This window comes from Geotrypetes seraphini, chromosome 7 (genome assembly GCF_902459505.1).
Source record: "Geotrypetes seraphini chromosome 7, aGeoSer1.1, whole genome shotgun sequence".
NCBI lineage: Eukaryota > Metazoa > Chordata > Amphibia > Gymnophiona > Dermophiidae > Geotrypetes > Geotrypetes seraphini.
The window spans coordinates 105412537-105428629 of record NC_047090.1 but is presented as its reverse complement, the minus strand read 5'-3'; the positions used below and the strand labels follow the sequence as shown (position 1 = coordinate 105428629).

Genomic DNA, 16093 nt, shown 5'->3' with positions numbered 1-16093 from the left:
AATTCTACTGTATTTTGTGTCTTCGCTGATACGTCTCAGTTCTCTTGCTGTGAACCACCCAGAACTTCTGGTTGGGCGGTATATAAGAAAATAAATTATTATTATTATATTCCTCATCTGCCACTGCTAATGCTCTACTTTATATTGTATTGCAGATTATGCAGTCTCACTTTAAAGAAGCTACTGGTTTTAAATGAATTGGATAAAGAGCTCATCTCTGTCGTCATTGCAGTCAAGATGCAGGTAGTAATTGTTAATAAAAACAAAAACCCAACATTGTCAATATTTAAATAAGACTCATTTCTGAATATCCTGTCTCCAATTCTCTGAAAAATAGTGAATGCTGTTGAAAGTATACAGGACTGGAACTCTCCTGATTTTTGCAACAGATGGAGACAATGTGCGATGTCATGTCAGACAAAGTGCTAGATTTTGGACTTGAGCATAAAGGCCCGGATTCTATATATGACGTCTTTCCCGGGCATCCTATACAGAATTGGGCCTACACCCGCCCAAACTAAACCTGATTCTGTAACCGATGTCCATGTTGCAGACACCGGTTACAGAATTGGGTTTGTTTAAATGCGGCCGCTATACTTAATCGCGGCACTTTGCAGAATCGGGGCCAAAGTGTTGGATATAAAATTTTTCTGATTGCCATGTCTTAGCCTAGAGATTTGAATTTAAGATTGCATGTTAGCATTTAGGCTGAATATGCTGTGAAGAGTTTGTTCCCCTGAAGACGCACCAGCAAAATGGGGTCTCCCGTTGGGATTACAACTTTTTGAATTACTGGCAAGTTTAGTGATTGCAGATAAGTGAACTTTGAGCTATTGGTAATTGCAATGTGTGTGATAATTGACTGATGGTATCAAGTGAACAGTGTGAATTGGCTACTTGGGGCAATGTTACAGACACCATTGCTTTGATGTGAAGCTCTGCTATCTTCGCCGTCTTGCTGTTGAGAGTTTTAATAAGAATATAATATTTACCCTACTATAAAGAAAGCTGGTATGCCTAAAACAGAGAGTGGAGTTTTTTTCTCTGACCTATGATGACAGCGGGTATACTTTGATACGGCTGTGTGCCGTTTGTATTTTCCCCTATAAAATTTGAGGTCTTTTTTCTCCACTTTTGATATTAGCTTGAGCCTGCCCATTTTATTAGCAGAAGAGAGGTGCCATTAATTTTTGTTGCTTTAGTGCAGGGGTGCCCACACTTTTTGGGCTTGCGAGCCACTTTTAAAATGACCAAGTCAAAATGATCTACCCACAATAAAATTTTTTAAAAACACAAAGCACACTGTACGCAGAGAAAATGTTAATTATCATTTATATTCCGGGGTTTTTTCAAAGAGGTCAAGGCAGATGACTCTATGCACTGTCAACTCAGTAAGAACCATACAAAAATAGACAAATATACCCCCCTCCCTTTTTACTAAACCATGATAGCAGTTTTTAGCTTAGGGAGCTGCGCTAATGCCCAACGCTGTTCTCGACGCTCATAGGCTCCCTGCACTAAAAACCGCTATTGCGGTTTAGAAAAAGGGGGCCATATATTGACAATATAGACAGCAGATATAAATTCTCAAAACGGACATATTTTGATCACTAAATTGAAAATAAAATCATTTTTCCTACCTTTGTTGTCTGGTAATTTCATGAGTCTCTGGTTGCACTTTCTTCTTCTGAGTGTGCATACAATCTTTCTTCTCTACTTTCAGCCTGTATGCTTCCTCTCCTCCAGACCTCATTTCCTCCCCTAACTTTTTCTTCCTCTCTCCCTGCCCTTTCTTTTTTTTCTCTCTTCATGCCCCCTTTCTTTATTTCTTTCTCTCTGCCCTTCCTCAAGCCACTGCCGCTGCCATCGGGGAACAGGCCTCCAAGCCACCACGGCCATCGAGGAACAGGCCCCAAAACCGCCGCCGCCACCCCAAGCTCTCCCTGCTTCCCTGCGTCGGGCCGACCAGCATTCCTCTCCCCAACATCAATTCTGCCATTGGAGAGGAAGTTCCGGGCCAGCCAGGCAGCGATTGGCTGTCTTGGAACTTCCTCTCCGATGGCAGAATTGACGTTGGGGAGAGGAATGTTGGTCGACCCAATGCAGGGAAGCAGGGAGAGCTTGGGGTGGCAGTGGCGGCTTTGGGGCCTGTTCCTCAATGGCGGTGGCGGCTTGGGGGCCTGCTCTGTCCCACGAAGATGGTGGAATCATTTGAGTACAATTAGAAAATATGAGGAAATAATAGCCATTAAACAAAATAATATTGCTAACTTTACAAAGAAATTCACCCCCCTGGATGGTTTTTGTAAATATTCAAATGAGAATCTCTTCTAACTCCCTCGCATCTGAGTTGGGTATCTGCAGCTTATGAGAACTTTATTTATTTTATGTTTAATTTTTATTTTAGGTTGTTATCTTTATAATAGATATAGTCATTATTAAGTTGTAACTATGTGTGTGTTTATTGTTAATATTGTATTGTATGTATTGGAAGTGTATATTTTAAAATAATAAATATATTAAAAAACAAAACAAAACTGGGGTGGTGTAGAGGAAAAGGGAAAGAGATACTTGAAGGGAGAACTGTTGGGAAGAGAAAGAGAGAAATGGTGGACCGGAGGGGGGTGGGGGGTGGAGGAGGGAGGCAGGCAGACAAGGAGAGAGATGGCCTGGGGGGCAGTTGGGAAGAGAAAGGAAGAGAAGTTGGATCTGGGGATGGAAGGGAGGGAGAAATGTTAGGCCTGGAGTTGGAAGGGAGAGAGAGATGCAGCATCTCTCTTTTTTCCCCTTCTATCTCATTGTTGAGCATCAAGGTGGGAGGGAAGAAAAACAGAAAAGAGAGGGAGCAAAATGTTGGACCATGGGGAGAGAGGAGGAGAGATGTGGTAATGGGGAATATAGAAGGAAATAGGAGGCTGGAAAAGGAGTGAGATGGGAAATGGGAGAGCTAGTTACTGAGAGGAAATGGACAATTGAGAGGTAGCTGAAAATTTAAAAAGAAGGGTGAGAAAGAGGGCAAGATTTGAGAGGACAGAGGCAACAAAGAAAAGAAAAAGTTAAGAAAGCTGAATGGGAGAAATCAATATGTTGGAGACAGGAATAAGGAGAGAATGGAACAAGATAGAAAAAAATGGACAGCAGGCACTGGAAAGAAAATTAGTAGAAGATAAACAAAAATCAGAAAGAGGAACTGGGACCAAGATGATGGAAAAACAAAATGACCAGACAACAAAAGGTAGAAAAAATAATTTGATTTTCTATTTTGTGATTGCAATATGTCAGATTTGAAATGTGCATCCTGTCAGAGCTGATGTTATAAACTGGTTTGTCTAATACAACTAACTTAAAAGGCAAGCTAATGTTAAATTTGATCTCTCGGCTGCATTCGATCTGGTGGACCATTCCATACTTCTCCAGATACTAGACGCAATTGGAATTTCAGGAAAAGTTCACAATTGGTTCCAAGGCTTCCTTAAAACTAGAACATATAGAGTCAAATCAAAAGACATTCTATCAGAACCATGGACCAATCCATGCGGAGTGCCACAAGGCTCTCCCCTCTCTCCCACACTCTTCAACCTATTCATAGCTTCCCTAGGCACCACCCTGGACACCCTAAATATTACCTCCTTCAGCTATGCGGACGACATAACCATCCTCCTTCCTTTCGACATCCACAATCCAACCTCCACAGGACGCCTGAAAACAACACTAGAAACAGTAGAAAAATGGATGACAAATCATAAGTTGAAGCTGAACCCAGACAAAACCAAATTCCTAATGCTAGAGAAGGACAAAAAACCATCCCTAACAGAACTGGAAGTAAACTCAATCAAGTACCCAATACAAAGCTCCCTCAAAATCCTGGGTATACATCTAGACAGATGCTGCACAATGCAAACACAAATTCAAAAAATCACCCAAAAAGCATTCTTCACAATGCGAAATCTAAGAAAAATCAGAAAATTTTTTAATAAAGACCAATTCCGGATCATTGTCCAATCTCTTGTGCTGAGCATTGTAGACTACTGCAATAGCCTTTACTTACCTTGCCCTATCAACACAATAAAAAAACTGCAGACCATCCAGAACACAGCCCTCAGACTCATATACTCACTCAGCAAACATGACCACATTACTAATGCATACTTTGAATCGCACTGGCTACCAATAAGAGCAAGAATACAATTCAAACTCTACTGTCTCATTTTCAAAGTAACCCACGGCACGGCACCTAGTTACCTAAACAACCGCTTCCACTACTACCTCTCACCCAGAAGAAGGAGAACGCAGAACATCTTCACCTACCCACCTCTCAACGGAACTCGTCGTAAGAAACTTTACGACAACCTCCTAGGGACACAGGCAGCTAAAATCGACTCTGACATCTCAGAATTACTGATCAAAACAACAGACATAAAAGATTTCCGTAAAGAAATAAAAACACTATTGTTCAAAAAATATCTCCCATCACTCCAACCTCCTCCCAACGAGTTCCCAATCAACACCTTCAGAAACACCCACCTATAGTATCTCCTTGTCTGTGATTTAGAAGGTACAGTAACCCTTCTATACTACACCTGATCTAACTTGATTCAATCGATATATAATATCTCCTGTGATATGTATTATCTTCTGTGACATGTATTATCCTCTGTGTTATGTACCATTCTGTTAAATTGTTGTATCATAATTCTACTGTTCCTGAAATCTACTCTTATCCTGTAATGTAATTCTACTGGAATTGCCCAGACATCTTCTATATTGTAATCCGCCTAGAACCGCAAGGCACAGGCGGAATAGAAATCCCTAATGTAATGTAATGTAATGTAAATGCATCTACCCTTGGAGGTGCATCTATTATATGTATGGACCTTCAGACAGCAATCGGGTATATATCACCTGTTGCTTAATGCTTCGTCGGTCCAACCTTTATTAATTCAATGAATCACGCTCTTATTTATCTAAGTGCTATTTTTTTTAGTAATGTAACATAGTAACATAAAAACCTATCATTTTTTTCAATAACAGACCATCACTTAGCTTATAGTGAGCCTGTGCTGTCTTCACCTCTCCCGACATGCATGTTTCAAAAAAGAAACCTTTCTTCAGGGTCGAGGGAAACGGTTTGAGGGAGCTACAATTGCCTTGTAGACAGCAAGCATGAACTAGGACCTAAAAGAGAGAGGAAAAGTCTTTTTTTATTTATTTTGTTTACACCACAGAGCCAGCGAGGGGTTGGAGAAGTTGTAACCCTATACTTCTACTAAGACTAAGGGTTCCTTTTTATTAAGTTGTGATAACTGATTTAGCGCATGCTAAATGCTAAGATGCCCTTAAGAATATAATGGATGCCTTAGCATTTAGCATGCATTAATCTTTAGCATGCGCTAAATTGGTTAGCACACCTTAATAAAAGGACTACTATGTATCTTAATAAAAAATTCAGCCTGCGACTTAGCCTGTGTTTTAGATTTCGGCTCCTTATGTGCTTTAAGAGCTGAGAAAAATGATTGACAACTTCTGCAATCCAACTCACGAGTTGCAATATAGAACTCATCTTTGCACAGGAAGTACGTATTTAGCCATTTCAATGACATTAGACTTTATTTCACTGACACTGGAATCTCATCCACGTTTTCTGAAAGATGCCATTTTGACTTTCAGTACATCTCTTACTTAACCATTAAACCATGCTGACAGTAGTATGATTTTCTTTTAACATTTTAAAAAAATGTGTGAAATATATTTTATCTGGTTACCCAAACGGAATTTTGGACATTTATATAAAAATAAGGTCATCCTAGGGAAGGGATTTTGAATTAAGTTCATGTTTCTTTCAATTGTAGCTTAAGGCAAGTTACATTTAGGTATAGTAGGTATTTTCTGGTCTCTGGAAGGGATCTGCCCATGTTCATAAAGAGCCACAGTGGAATTTGAAGCATTAGGCTTCTCTGGTTTTCAGCCTGCTTCTCTAAGCATTACACTACTATAAACTTCCCCAAAGGCTCATGCCTTCACACTATAGATGTTGGAAGATGTGATGGCAATCCTTGTCAAAAGCTGAAGCAACATGTCCTGAATGACTAACGGAAAGGAATTCTCTTCTCCAGACTCAAATACAGTTCATCAAATGTTGACAGTGATTCTGTGCTATTGTTTATTTACAGAACTTGTATTGAAAGGGATAGATATTGGGGCTTGTATACATCCTTTTTGTAGTTATACAACCACACTCAAAGTGGTTACATACAAGTACTTCAAGCATTTTCCCTATCTGTCTCAGTGGTCTCACAATCTATCTAATGTACCTGGGGCAGTGGAAGATTAAGTAACTTGCCCAGGATCACAAGGAACAGCTTTAACAACTATGCAAACTCAAAGGCTGAAACTTCATCTAAATAGGCTGGTAGCTGAATCAAAATAGTCTATTTAAAATGTATCCCCCTTCTGAAGCAAGTATGGGAGCAATTTCCCTGATACTTTCTGAGATCCAAACATTAACCTGAAGTATTGGGCAAAGCACTTAATCCTCCATTACTTTAGATTTATAATATAACATAAAACATAGTAAACTATGGCAGATAAAGACCTGAATGGTCCATCTAGTCTGCCTATAAGTTATACCCATTAAAAAATACATGATTAAATCAACTATTCAGACTTATTATGAGCCCTCTAGGGCTAGAAAAATATCTATGGTACCTGAATGTACTCCACTTGGATAGCTTTTGGGTTTGTAGATAGTATACGAGAATATAAGAAATTTTGTTGTGCATATTTACTGTCTCTCTTACTGTCTTTTGGTGGCTGCTAACATTATAGTACTGTATATTGCGTTAAGCAGTTTTTCCTAGGAAAGAAGGTGATTTACATTGTTAAATTTATTAATGACAGTTGTACGCACAAATGTATAACCCGTAGTATCATAATATTATGCAATCTTTCTCAACTTAGGGTTCCTTTTACTAAGCTGCACTAGCGGTTTTAGCACGTGCACTAGACGCTAACACCACCATTGAGCTGGCATTAGTTTTTATGTGTAGTGCGGGTGGCATCGTGCGCTAATCTGCAGCGCGTGCTAAACACGCTAGCGCACCTTAGTAAAAGGAGCCCTTAATCATTTTCAATATATATTTTATTGCTATTTAAGAATCATCGGAGTCTTAACGTAGTAATCCTTCAATCTATTTTTTTTAGAAATACTGCTCAAATCGTCATCTGATCCATTTGTATATTTTTCATGTGTTTAATATAAATACTTTTCTATTTTAGTGTTTTAAAACATTTAACCAACATGTTAAACACTTATCTTATTAAGCTGAAGTTCAGTCGGCTGGGAACTTAGAAATAAAGAGTATGATGGCAGAAAAGGGCTGACAGCCCAACGAGTCTGCCCACTCATCTTTTAAGCATTCCTCTGGAGCGACCCCAACCTGTCTGTCCCATCGTCCCTTGAAGTCAAGCATGTTACTGGCCTTGACTACCTGACATGGAAGACCATTCCATCGATCGATTACCCTTTCGGTGAAGAAGTATTTCCTGGTGTCCCCATGAAATCTTCCCCCCCTGTGTTTTAGCGGATGCCCTCTTGTCGCTGTGGGATCCGTAAGAAAAAAGATTTCTTCCTCCACCTCAATGTGGCCAGTGATGTATCATGTCCCCCCTTTCTCTTCGCTCTTCGAGGGAATATAATCTCAGCCTGCTCAGATGTTCTTCATATGGGAGATCTTTAAGTCCTGAGACCATCCTAGTGGCCATTTGCTGAATCGACTCCATTCTCTTCACATCTTTTTGATAATGTGGCCTCCAAAACTGAACACAGTACTCCAGGTGAGGTCTCACCATGGATCTGTATAATGGCAGTATGACTTCAGGCTTTCGGCTGATGAAGCTCCTTCTAATGCAACCCAGCATTTGTCTAGCCTTTGTTGAAGCTTTCTCCACCTGTTTGGCAGCTTTCATATCTTCCCGGATGATTACTCCCAAGTCCAGTTTTGCTACAGTTCTTGTTAGGTTTTCACCATTCAGGGTGTATGTTCTGCATGGCTTTCCGCTACCAAGGTGCATTATCTTACATTTTTTGGCATTAAAATTCAGTTGCCAAGTACTGGACCATTGTTCCAGTAAAAGTAGGTCCTGCTCCATAGTGTCTGGCATGGTTGCGCTGTGAGGTTTTGCTGTGCTGCCCACAACGTTGCATAGTTTAGCGTCATCGGCAAATAATGTAATTTTGCCTTGAAGTCCCTGAGGCAGATCCCTTACAAAGATATTCAATAGTATCGGGCCCAGGATCGAGCCCTGCGGTACTCCACTGGTCACTTCTGACGTTTTTGAGGGAATACCGTTTACCATCACCCTTTGAAGTCTGCCGCTAAGCCAGTCTTCTACCCATGCAGTCAGTGTTTCTCCTAGGCCCATTGTGTTCATCTTGTTCAATAATCTACGGTGTGGGACACTACCAAAAGCCTTACTGAAGTCTAAATACACGATGTCCAGGGACTCCCCCATCCAGATTTTTTGTTACCCAGTCAAAGAAGTTTATCAGATTGAATTGACAAGACCTTCCCTTCGTAAAGCCATGCTGGTGGGGATCCCTTAGTCTTTCGTCATCCAGAATCATGTCCAATCTGTTTTTAATCAACGTTTCCATAAGTTTACATATTATTGATGTGAGACTCACAGGTCTGTAATTTTCAGCCTCTGACCTGCATCCCTTTTTGTGGAGTGGAATAACGTTAGCAGTTTTCCAGTCCAAGGGAACTTTTCCCTTGCTTAGGGAAAGATTGAAAAGCTCAGCCAACGGTTCCGCCAGGACATCTCTCAATTCCCGAAGTACTCTGGGGTTTAGATTACCGGGCCCATAGCTTTGTTCACTTTTAGCTTTGATAGCTCATGGTAGACATTGCTTGCGGTAAATTCAAAGTCCCGGAATGGATCCTCCGAGCATCCCTTTGTCTGTAGCTGAGCTCCGGATCCTGGCGCTTGCGGGTGAAGACTGAGCAGAAGTAGTTATTGAGTAGTTCTGTCTGCATCTGAGTCTACGAAGTTACCGTCAGGTTTCTTTAGGCGCGCAATACCGCTTGTGTTCCTCTTCCTGTTACTAACGTATTTAAAAAAGGATTTATCCCCTTTTTTAACCTGTCTTGCTATATTTTCTTCCATCCGGAGTTTGGCCTTCCTGATTGCCATTTTAACATTTCTAGATTTTGCCAGGTAGGTTTTTTTTAGCTTCCGGTCGTTGTGATTGTTTGTAGGTTGCGAATGCTTTTCTCTTTTGCTTTACTAGTTCTGAGATCTCCGCAGAGAACCACTATGGTCTATTTTTTCTGTGCCATTTGCTCACAGTTTTTATATATATGTTGGTTGCTTCTTGTAGGGTTGATTTCAGAGTCGACTATAGTACCTCCACACTGTCCGTTGGGCTCTGGTTTTGCAGCGCTTTGTAGACATAGTCCCCCATGCACTGAAAGTTAGTTCCTTTACAATTTAGGACCTTAGTTGATGTATTTGACGTAGTGATTCCTTTCTTCAGGTGGAACCACACCATGTTGTGGTTGCTGGAGGCCAAAGCTTCTCCCACCGATACCTCTGTAACACTGTCCCCATTGGTGAGTAGCAGGTCCAGGTGGGTTCTAATACCATCTGTTTGAGGCGTGCTCCTCGTATGGAGGTTAGTAGCCTCTTGCTGCCGCTGGTTGTAGCGGAAAGTTTGTTCCAGTCCACATCAAGCATATTGAAGTCTCCCAACAGCACTGTGTCTCCTCGCAGTGTGATTTTCTCAATGTCTTCAATTAGTTCTTTGTCTGCATCGTCCTTTTGTCTTGGTGGTCTGTACACAACATCAAGGTACAGGCATTTGTTATTGCCCCTGGCAAAGTTCACCCAGAGGGATTCTCCCGTATACTTAATGTCTGTGATTTTAGTAACTTTGATGTCCTCTCTAATGTATAGAGCTACTCCTCCTCCTGATTTGCCTTCTCTGTCGTGGCGGAGTAAGTTATATCCTGTATGTCCATATCCCATCTGCAGGACTCCGAGAACCACGTTTCTGATATTGCCATCACATCACGGTCGGTGTTTCTCATTTTTGTTTCCAGTTCCAGAATTTTATTGCCCAAGCTACGGGTGTTAGCATACATGGCTGTCCATTCTTTCTGTTTGCATGGAGTGTTTTCTGTCCGAGATAGTTTGTCCCCCCCTAATCTTGCCTTTGTTGCCTTTAGTATTGCCTCTGTCCCCTTCAGTATTCAAACGATTACTTATCCCAGACTCCATGGAGTCTCCGTCTCTCCCTCTGTCTCCTTCTTTATTGACGCGATTACTTACCTCAGATTCTAAGATGGAGTCTCTGTCTCTCGCACTGTCTCTCTCTGTATTGACGCAAGATGTTTTGTCCTCTTCGATCTTGCCTTTGTCCCCTTTGGTATTGCCTCTATCAACTTCAGTATAAGCACAATTACTTACCTCAGGCTCCAAGAAGGAGTTATTTACCCTACTAGTGTGAGAGTGGGTCCCCTCCCCGGCTCATCTAGTTTAAAGCCTTCCGGAGCAGGTGAGCCAGGCGTCGTCCCACGACGTTCTTCCCTCTTCTGGTTAGGTGTAGCCCATCTGGTCCCTGCAGTCCCTGAAGTGCCTCTCTATGGTCCAGGAAGCCGAAGTTCATCTCTTTGCACCATCCCCGTAACCATTCGTTTGTCCTCTGGATCCGTTCTTCTCTAGCTCTCCCCTTGTCTCTTACTTGCTGACATGTTTCATCCCGCAGGCTGTATCAAGGTTGTCCCCTAAGCATAAATAAGACAATAGCATTACTACATTCCCCTACCACTATTAGGAAAGATACTCCACAATGATTTGAACCATTCTGTCTTTCATGATAAGACTTTACTTGAATAGGTCAAATGCTATTAGATACTAATCTAATCATTTGTTTAATATACAGCATCATCCCTGCAAAAGAGGGCTCAATGTGATTTACATTAAATTTGTATGAATTATACTATTAAAAGAGCTAATCTGAAATAGTAGAAAACAAGAAAGTCTTTAATCTTTTTTTGATAGGTAGTGCATGACCACAGTCTATTGGGTATTTCATTCCATAGAGTGGTAAATAGAAAATATTATTAGAAATAGTATTAGAAAATACTCTCATGACCACCACCACCACCATAGCAACACTTCTGAATCCTGACTGTATTATTTCTATTCATCAAAACAACCTATCACTATCTACTATTTGCTTTCAATTTCTCCTGGAAATGTCCAGACTAACAATTGTAACTTGACACATTCTTGATTCTATGTACTGCAATGCTACTGGAAATGTCCAGTCTTCTAATTTGTAATCCGCTTAGAACTGCAAGGCACAAGCGGAATAGAAATCACTAATGTAATGTAATGTAAAAGAGCAAGAACTGAAGACTTGATTCTTTGATTGAACACCTTTAAATGATGGAAAAGACAGCTTATAAGCAGTAAAAGATCTACAGCCACTTTGTCATGGCAGACCTAAAGACTTGGTGTCTATATTTAAGCAGTGTTATTTGTTTTCAAATAACAAATACTAACAGAATTAACATTTCATTTTAATCTTTTTTTTCCTTAGCAACAGCAGCAGATGAATCCAGAGACCAGTGGGATAGCACATATCTACCAGCAGGTGGAGATAGAGAAACTGATTAACAGGTGGTCCTATTGGCTGGCACGCCTCCTGTATCTTCAGTATGCTCTATCTCCCAGCAGGTGATAGAGGCTATTCAACTAGCTCCTGGATTCTTACTGTGACTGGGCAGTTATTTTCTTCTGTTGAGGTTTCTCTTCAGTGAGACGCAATTCTATTTTTCCTGTTGAGGTTTTCTCTTCAGTGAGACAGGGGTGTCCGGCTGAATGGTGCCAGCTTTAGGGGTTACACCTAGGCCCTCCAGGTCCCTGCCTCACCCTCCCTCCAGTGATTGAGGGTCTGCCTGGGTCTCTATTTTTTCTTCTTTCCCTTCATTGTAAAAAAGAACCAAACCCCCCTCCCACAGTTATTAATTGCATTTATGCCCTGCTAGTGCTCAGCAACCGGCATTTACCGGCATCTACCGGCACTCCATGGAGTTGAGGTGTTTGGACTCAGAGGCATCATGAGTAGCTTTCTAGGGAGTGTTTGAACGATGGGTGCATATGTCGCGTGTGTGTGTGTGTTGAGGACACTTTATTCTATGGGTTCCTGCCTCGAGTGTGGTGTCTTAGGACAGCGGGTTCCTGCCTAGTTTGCACTTTTATTTTGGCCCCCCTTGATTTGCAGAATAAAAGGGGTGAAGTTATTATGTTAGTGATCTGGTATCCGGCACGGGCATAAATGATTGCTCCGGGAGCTCTGGGTGTGAGATAAGACATTGGAGCTGTTAGTCTTTTGCCATGCATGGGAGGCAAGCTCATTTTCTTTATGCCGTCTGTGGCAACACTAAGTCTGAGGAGCTCAGCCGTTCCTGCTCGCAGAGGCTGCGTGCGTCTGTTCGCTTCTAATGGCGGCAGCTCCACGGCAGTCGCGGCTTTTATTTTTGAGTTGGAGGAGCTGGGCCTTTTCTGCTCGGAGAAACCGTATGTGTCTGTCTGCTGCTAATGCCAGCAGCTCCACGACAGTCGCGGTTTCTTTCCCTGAAGATGGGATTCCTTCTGTTGTGCTGCGGCAGCAGTAGGCTGGGAAGCAGCAGTGTCACCAAGACTGATGCCGCTACAGTCTGGTTTGCTGAGTTTTTTGTTTTTGCAATATATTTTACTGCACAGCAGCTTTATTGAGGAGAATCCATTATGTTCTGCCATTGGGTGTTTGGTAAAGGGAGACTTAATTATGTCCTCTGCTGCCCAGGCTTGTTTCTGGTCTGGGTCAGCAGAAGGCAAATCACTGCAGAGCGTGATCAGCAGCAGGAGAGTACTCTGTTTTTAGTGCAGGTATTTCCTCCTCTTTCCCAGGTAAGGATATTCAGCAGACTGGTATGAATATGCAGGTTAACCTGTTTCATTTTTCTTTGTTCATCTGTATAGTGCTGCATGTGGCTGGTAGTACTATAGAAATTATTACTAATAATACTAGTAGGAGATTTGTGTTGGAGGAGTTTCTCCTGGCAGAGCAAGGTGACTTGGCAGGACTGCGGCCAGGTCTGTCTTTATCTATTTCTAAGGTGCCAGGGCCTCCAGGTTTCAGAGACTATCGGACAGAATTTTGGGGCCACCATCTTCTCAGGGGGCATGCTTAACAGCCTCCCAAACTGACTAGAACGGCATGGATACCTGTGACCCAGAGCAAGTCTCTTAATCAGACAGACCCACCACTTTGGATGACAAACCCATTGTAAAAGGCAGTATACAAGTTCCCATTCCTCTGTCCACATTACCATGCTACCTCTATTTTTGACTCTGAACCACGAAGCAGGCAGGTCTCAGGGTGGTAAAGAATATGTGCCAGTTGGAGTCTTCCCTGAAGTTCTCATTCAAGATTTAAGCCTGGTCTTATAGACATCGAAATGCTGCTTCTAGATTGCGCCTAGTGTGCCTTCACTTAACGGGCAGGGGTTTTTTTTTTGTTTTTTTTTTGGGGGGGGGGCAGGTTTAGAGAAGCAATGGAGGAGTGATAGGAGATTTTAGGGAGGCCGGGTAATAGAAGTTGCTGCAAGTTAATCCTATGAGTTCTTTTAAGTCCTCCCCGTCACGGCTCTGCTTTCTTAATTCCAAGAGGTGTAGTCCAGGTTGGCTGTATTCTAGTCCTTTGGATATTATTCAGGGTGATCGCAACTATGAATCCTTCTCTTCTCCTACAGATTCATTCTTGGGGTCACAGTAGATTGAATAGCCAAAGTGACGTTGGTGTGAGGCCCTCTTCAGGGTACTGGAACTCGGCATAGTTGTTCCATTTCCTCCAGAACAAAGGGGCAAGGGAAGTTATTCCTTTTACTTCATAGTGCCCAAGAAACTGGGATCGGTCAGACCGGTGCTGGATCTCATATGGGTCAATTAGTTTCTCAAAGTTAGACATTTCCGCATGGAAACGGTGAGATCGGTTATTGCAGCCGTTCAGCCAGGAGAATTCCTTACAACACTAAATCTCAAAGAAGCCTATTTACATATTCCCATTTGACCACCACATCAGCGATATTTTCGCTTTGCCATTCTCGGCCAGCATTTCAGTTTTTCTGGCAATGCCATTTGACCTAGCCACAGCTTCACAAACATTTTCGAAGGTGATGGTAGTAGTAGCGGCGTTTCATCACAAAAAAAGGGGATGACTTTCTTGGATGACTGGTTAATTCGGGCGTCTTCCAGACAAGACAGTTTGACAGTGACACAAACAGCTGATTTTGCTTTCTTCTTCAGTCACCCATACCGAGAATATGGGATTATGTACAGGTTCTAGGATCCATGGTGGCGACACTAGAAGTGGGACCGCTGCAACAGTCGCTTCTGTCCTGGTGGTTCCTGGTATATTAAGATTACAATCATAGTCTCTAGTGGACTCCTTAACCATCGCTCAGCATAATTTGGTTGTTCAACGAGATCAATCTGTTCAAAGGCTTGCCACGGTCATTGCTGGACTGGCTCCTAGTCACCAAGGATGCCAGTCTCATGGGTTGCGGGGCTTAGTGCCTTCAAACCTCAGAACAAGGAGTCTGATTTCAGGAGCAGACTTGGTGTTCGCTCATTCTCCTATAGTCGTGGATGATCAGACTAGCACTTCAGGCGTTTTAGGCCTGCTTCAGGGCTGACAGATAAGGTTCACGGTAGTGGCATTTAATATTCATATTGTCATAGTATGTTTTAACTTTTTAATAATTTTTAACATTGTACTTGAATGGTTTTAACAATTGTTTTACTTTTATTATATAATTTTAGATTGTACGTAGATAGTGTGTTCTATGAAACTGTACCATGTGCTGAAATGTCTCAGTATTGTCCTGTTGTGAACCACCCAGATTTCTACACAATATATTCTTTATGCAATCACTCTTGGCAATCATTGTCAGTAATTTCACTTCCTACTGAATCTTCTACAAGGGTATCAAACCTGGGTCCAGGCGGAGTGTAAGGCCTCCACATTATATCATTGGGGCTTGTTTGCTTCAACATTACCCCTCCAAAACCTTACATTTTGGGTGGGGTTTCATCGTTTCACCAGGGAGGTACGAGAAATCCTCAGTTTGCAAGCAAAGTTCTTGTTATGCTTCAATGGGCGTAATCTCATTTGGCGGCTCATTTTACAGGACAGGAAAAAGGTTTACTTTAGACAGACTTTCTCAGAAACATCTTCTACTTCCCAGAAATTGGGAACTGTTTGCTCAGGCGTTCCAGCTCTTTGTATAGAGATGAGACCTCCTAGAAATAGACCTTATGGCCTAGTCTCAAAATGCGAGCTTTGTTGTTGGTTCTTCAGCAGATGCAGGGACTGGGAATTAGAGAGAGTAGACGCGTTGGCTCTTTGATGGTCTCTGGCTCATCTTATTTAAGTATTTCCCCTTGACAATGATTGCATGTGTGTTCCATCTCATGGCTCGTGTTCTTGGCATGATAATCCTGGTAGCTGTGTGTGTGTGTGTGTTCATGATATGCGGATCTGAGGAATTTGTCGGTGGGCGAGCCCTTGTGGTTCCCGATACCTCCAGAATTACTCACGCAGGGTTCAACATGTAAATTCGTCCCACTTTGGTATTATGTCATAACTCTTCAAAAGTCAACGCTGAGACGTAAGAGGTATTCGGAGCAGGTTATTTCTACTCTTCTCCAGGCAAAACACACGTTTACATCTGCGGCTTATGCTAGCGTCTGGGGGGGGGTTAGATTCTTGGGTAAGTTCTCAGGGTATTTCACCCTTCCAAACTTCTCTGTCCTGTATTCTTAACTTGTTGCACAAAGGTTTCACTAAGGGTTTAGCTTGTAATTCCCTTCAGCTTCAAGTGTCAGCCATTGATTGTTACAGGTGCCAATGTCTCACTCTTTACTTGTTTCTCAGACTGCGATAGTTTGGTTCCTGAATAGAGTACAGCATATTTGTCCATCGGTTAGGAACTCCTGTCTGGACTAGAGTCTTAAGATAGTTCTTGGCAGTTTACATAAGGCA

General features: G+C 42.0%; 1 protein-coding gene across 3 annotated transcripts in view; it reads left to right on the top strand.

The window, feature by feature from the left end:
- The window catches only part of PACS2 (phosphofurin acidic cluster sorting protein 2), a 474262-nt gene that overhangs the window by 144983 nt on the left and 313186 nt on the right, over positions 1 to 16093 (top strand). For all 3 annotated transcript variants that reach the window (XM_033952202.1, XM_033952201.1, XM_033952200.1), the window contains exon 2: positions 156 to 243. In XM_033952202.1, coding sequence (XP_033808093.1) covers positions 238 to 243 — 6 coding nt within the window. In that variant the 5' untranslated portion in view covers positions 156 to 237. The remainder of the gene's footprint in view (positions 1 to 155; positions 244 to 16093) is intronic.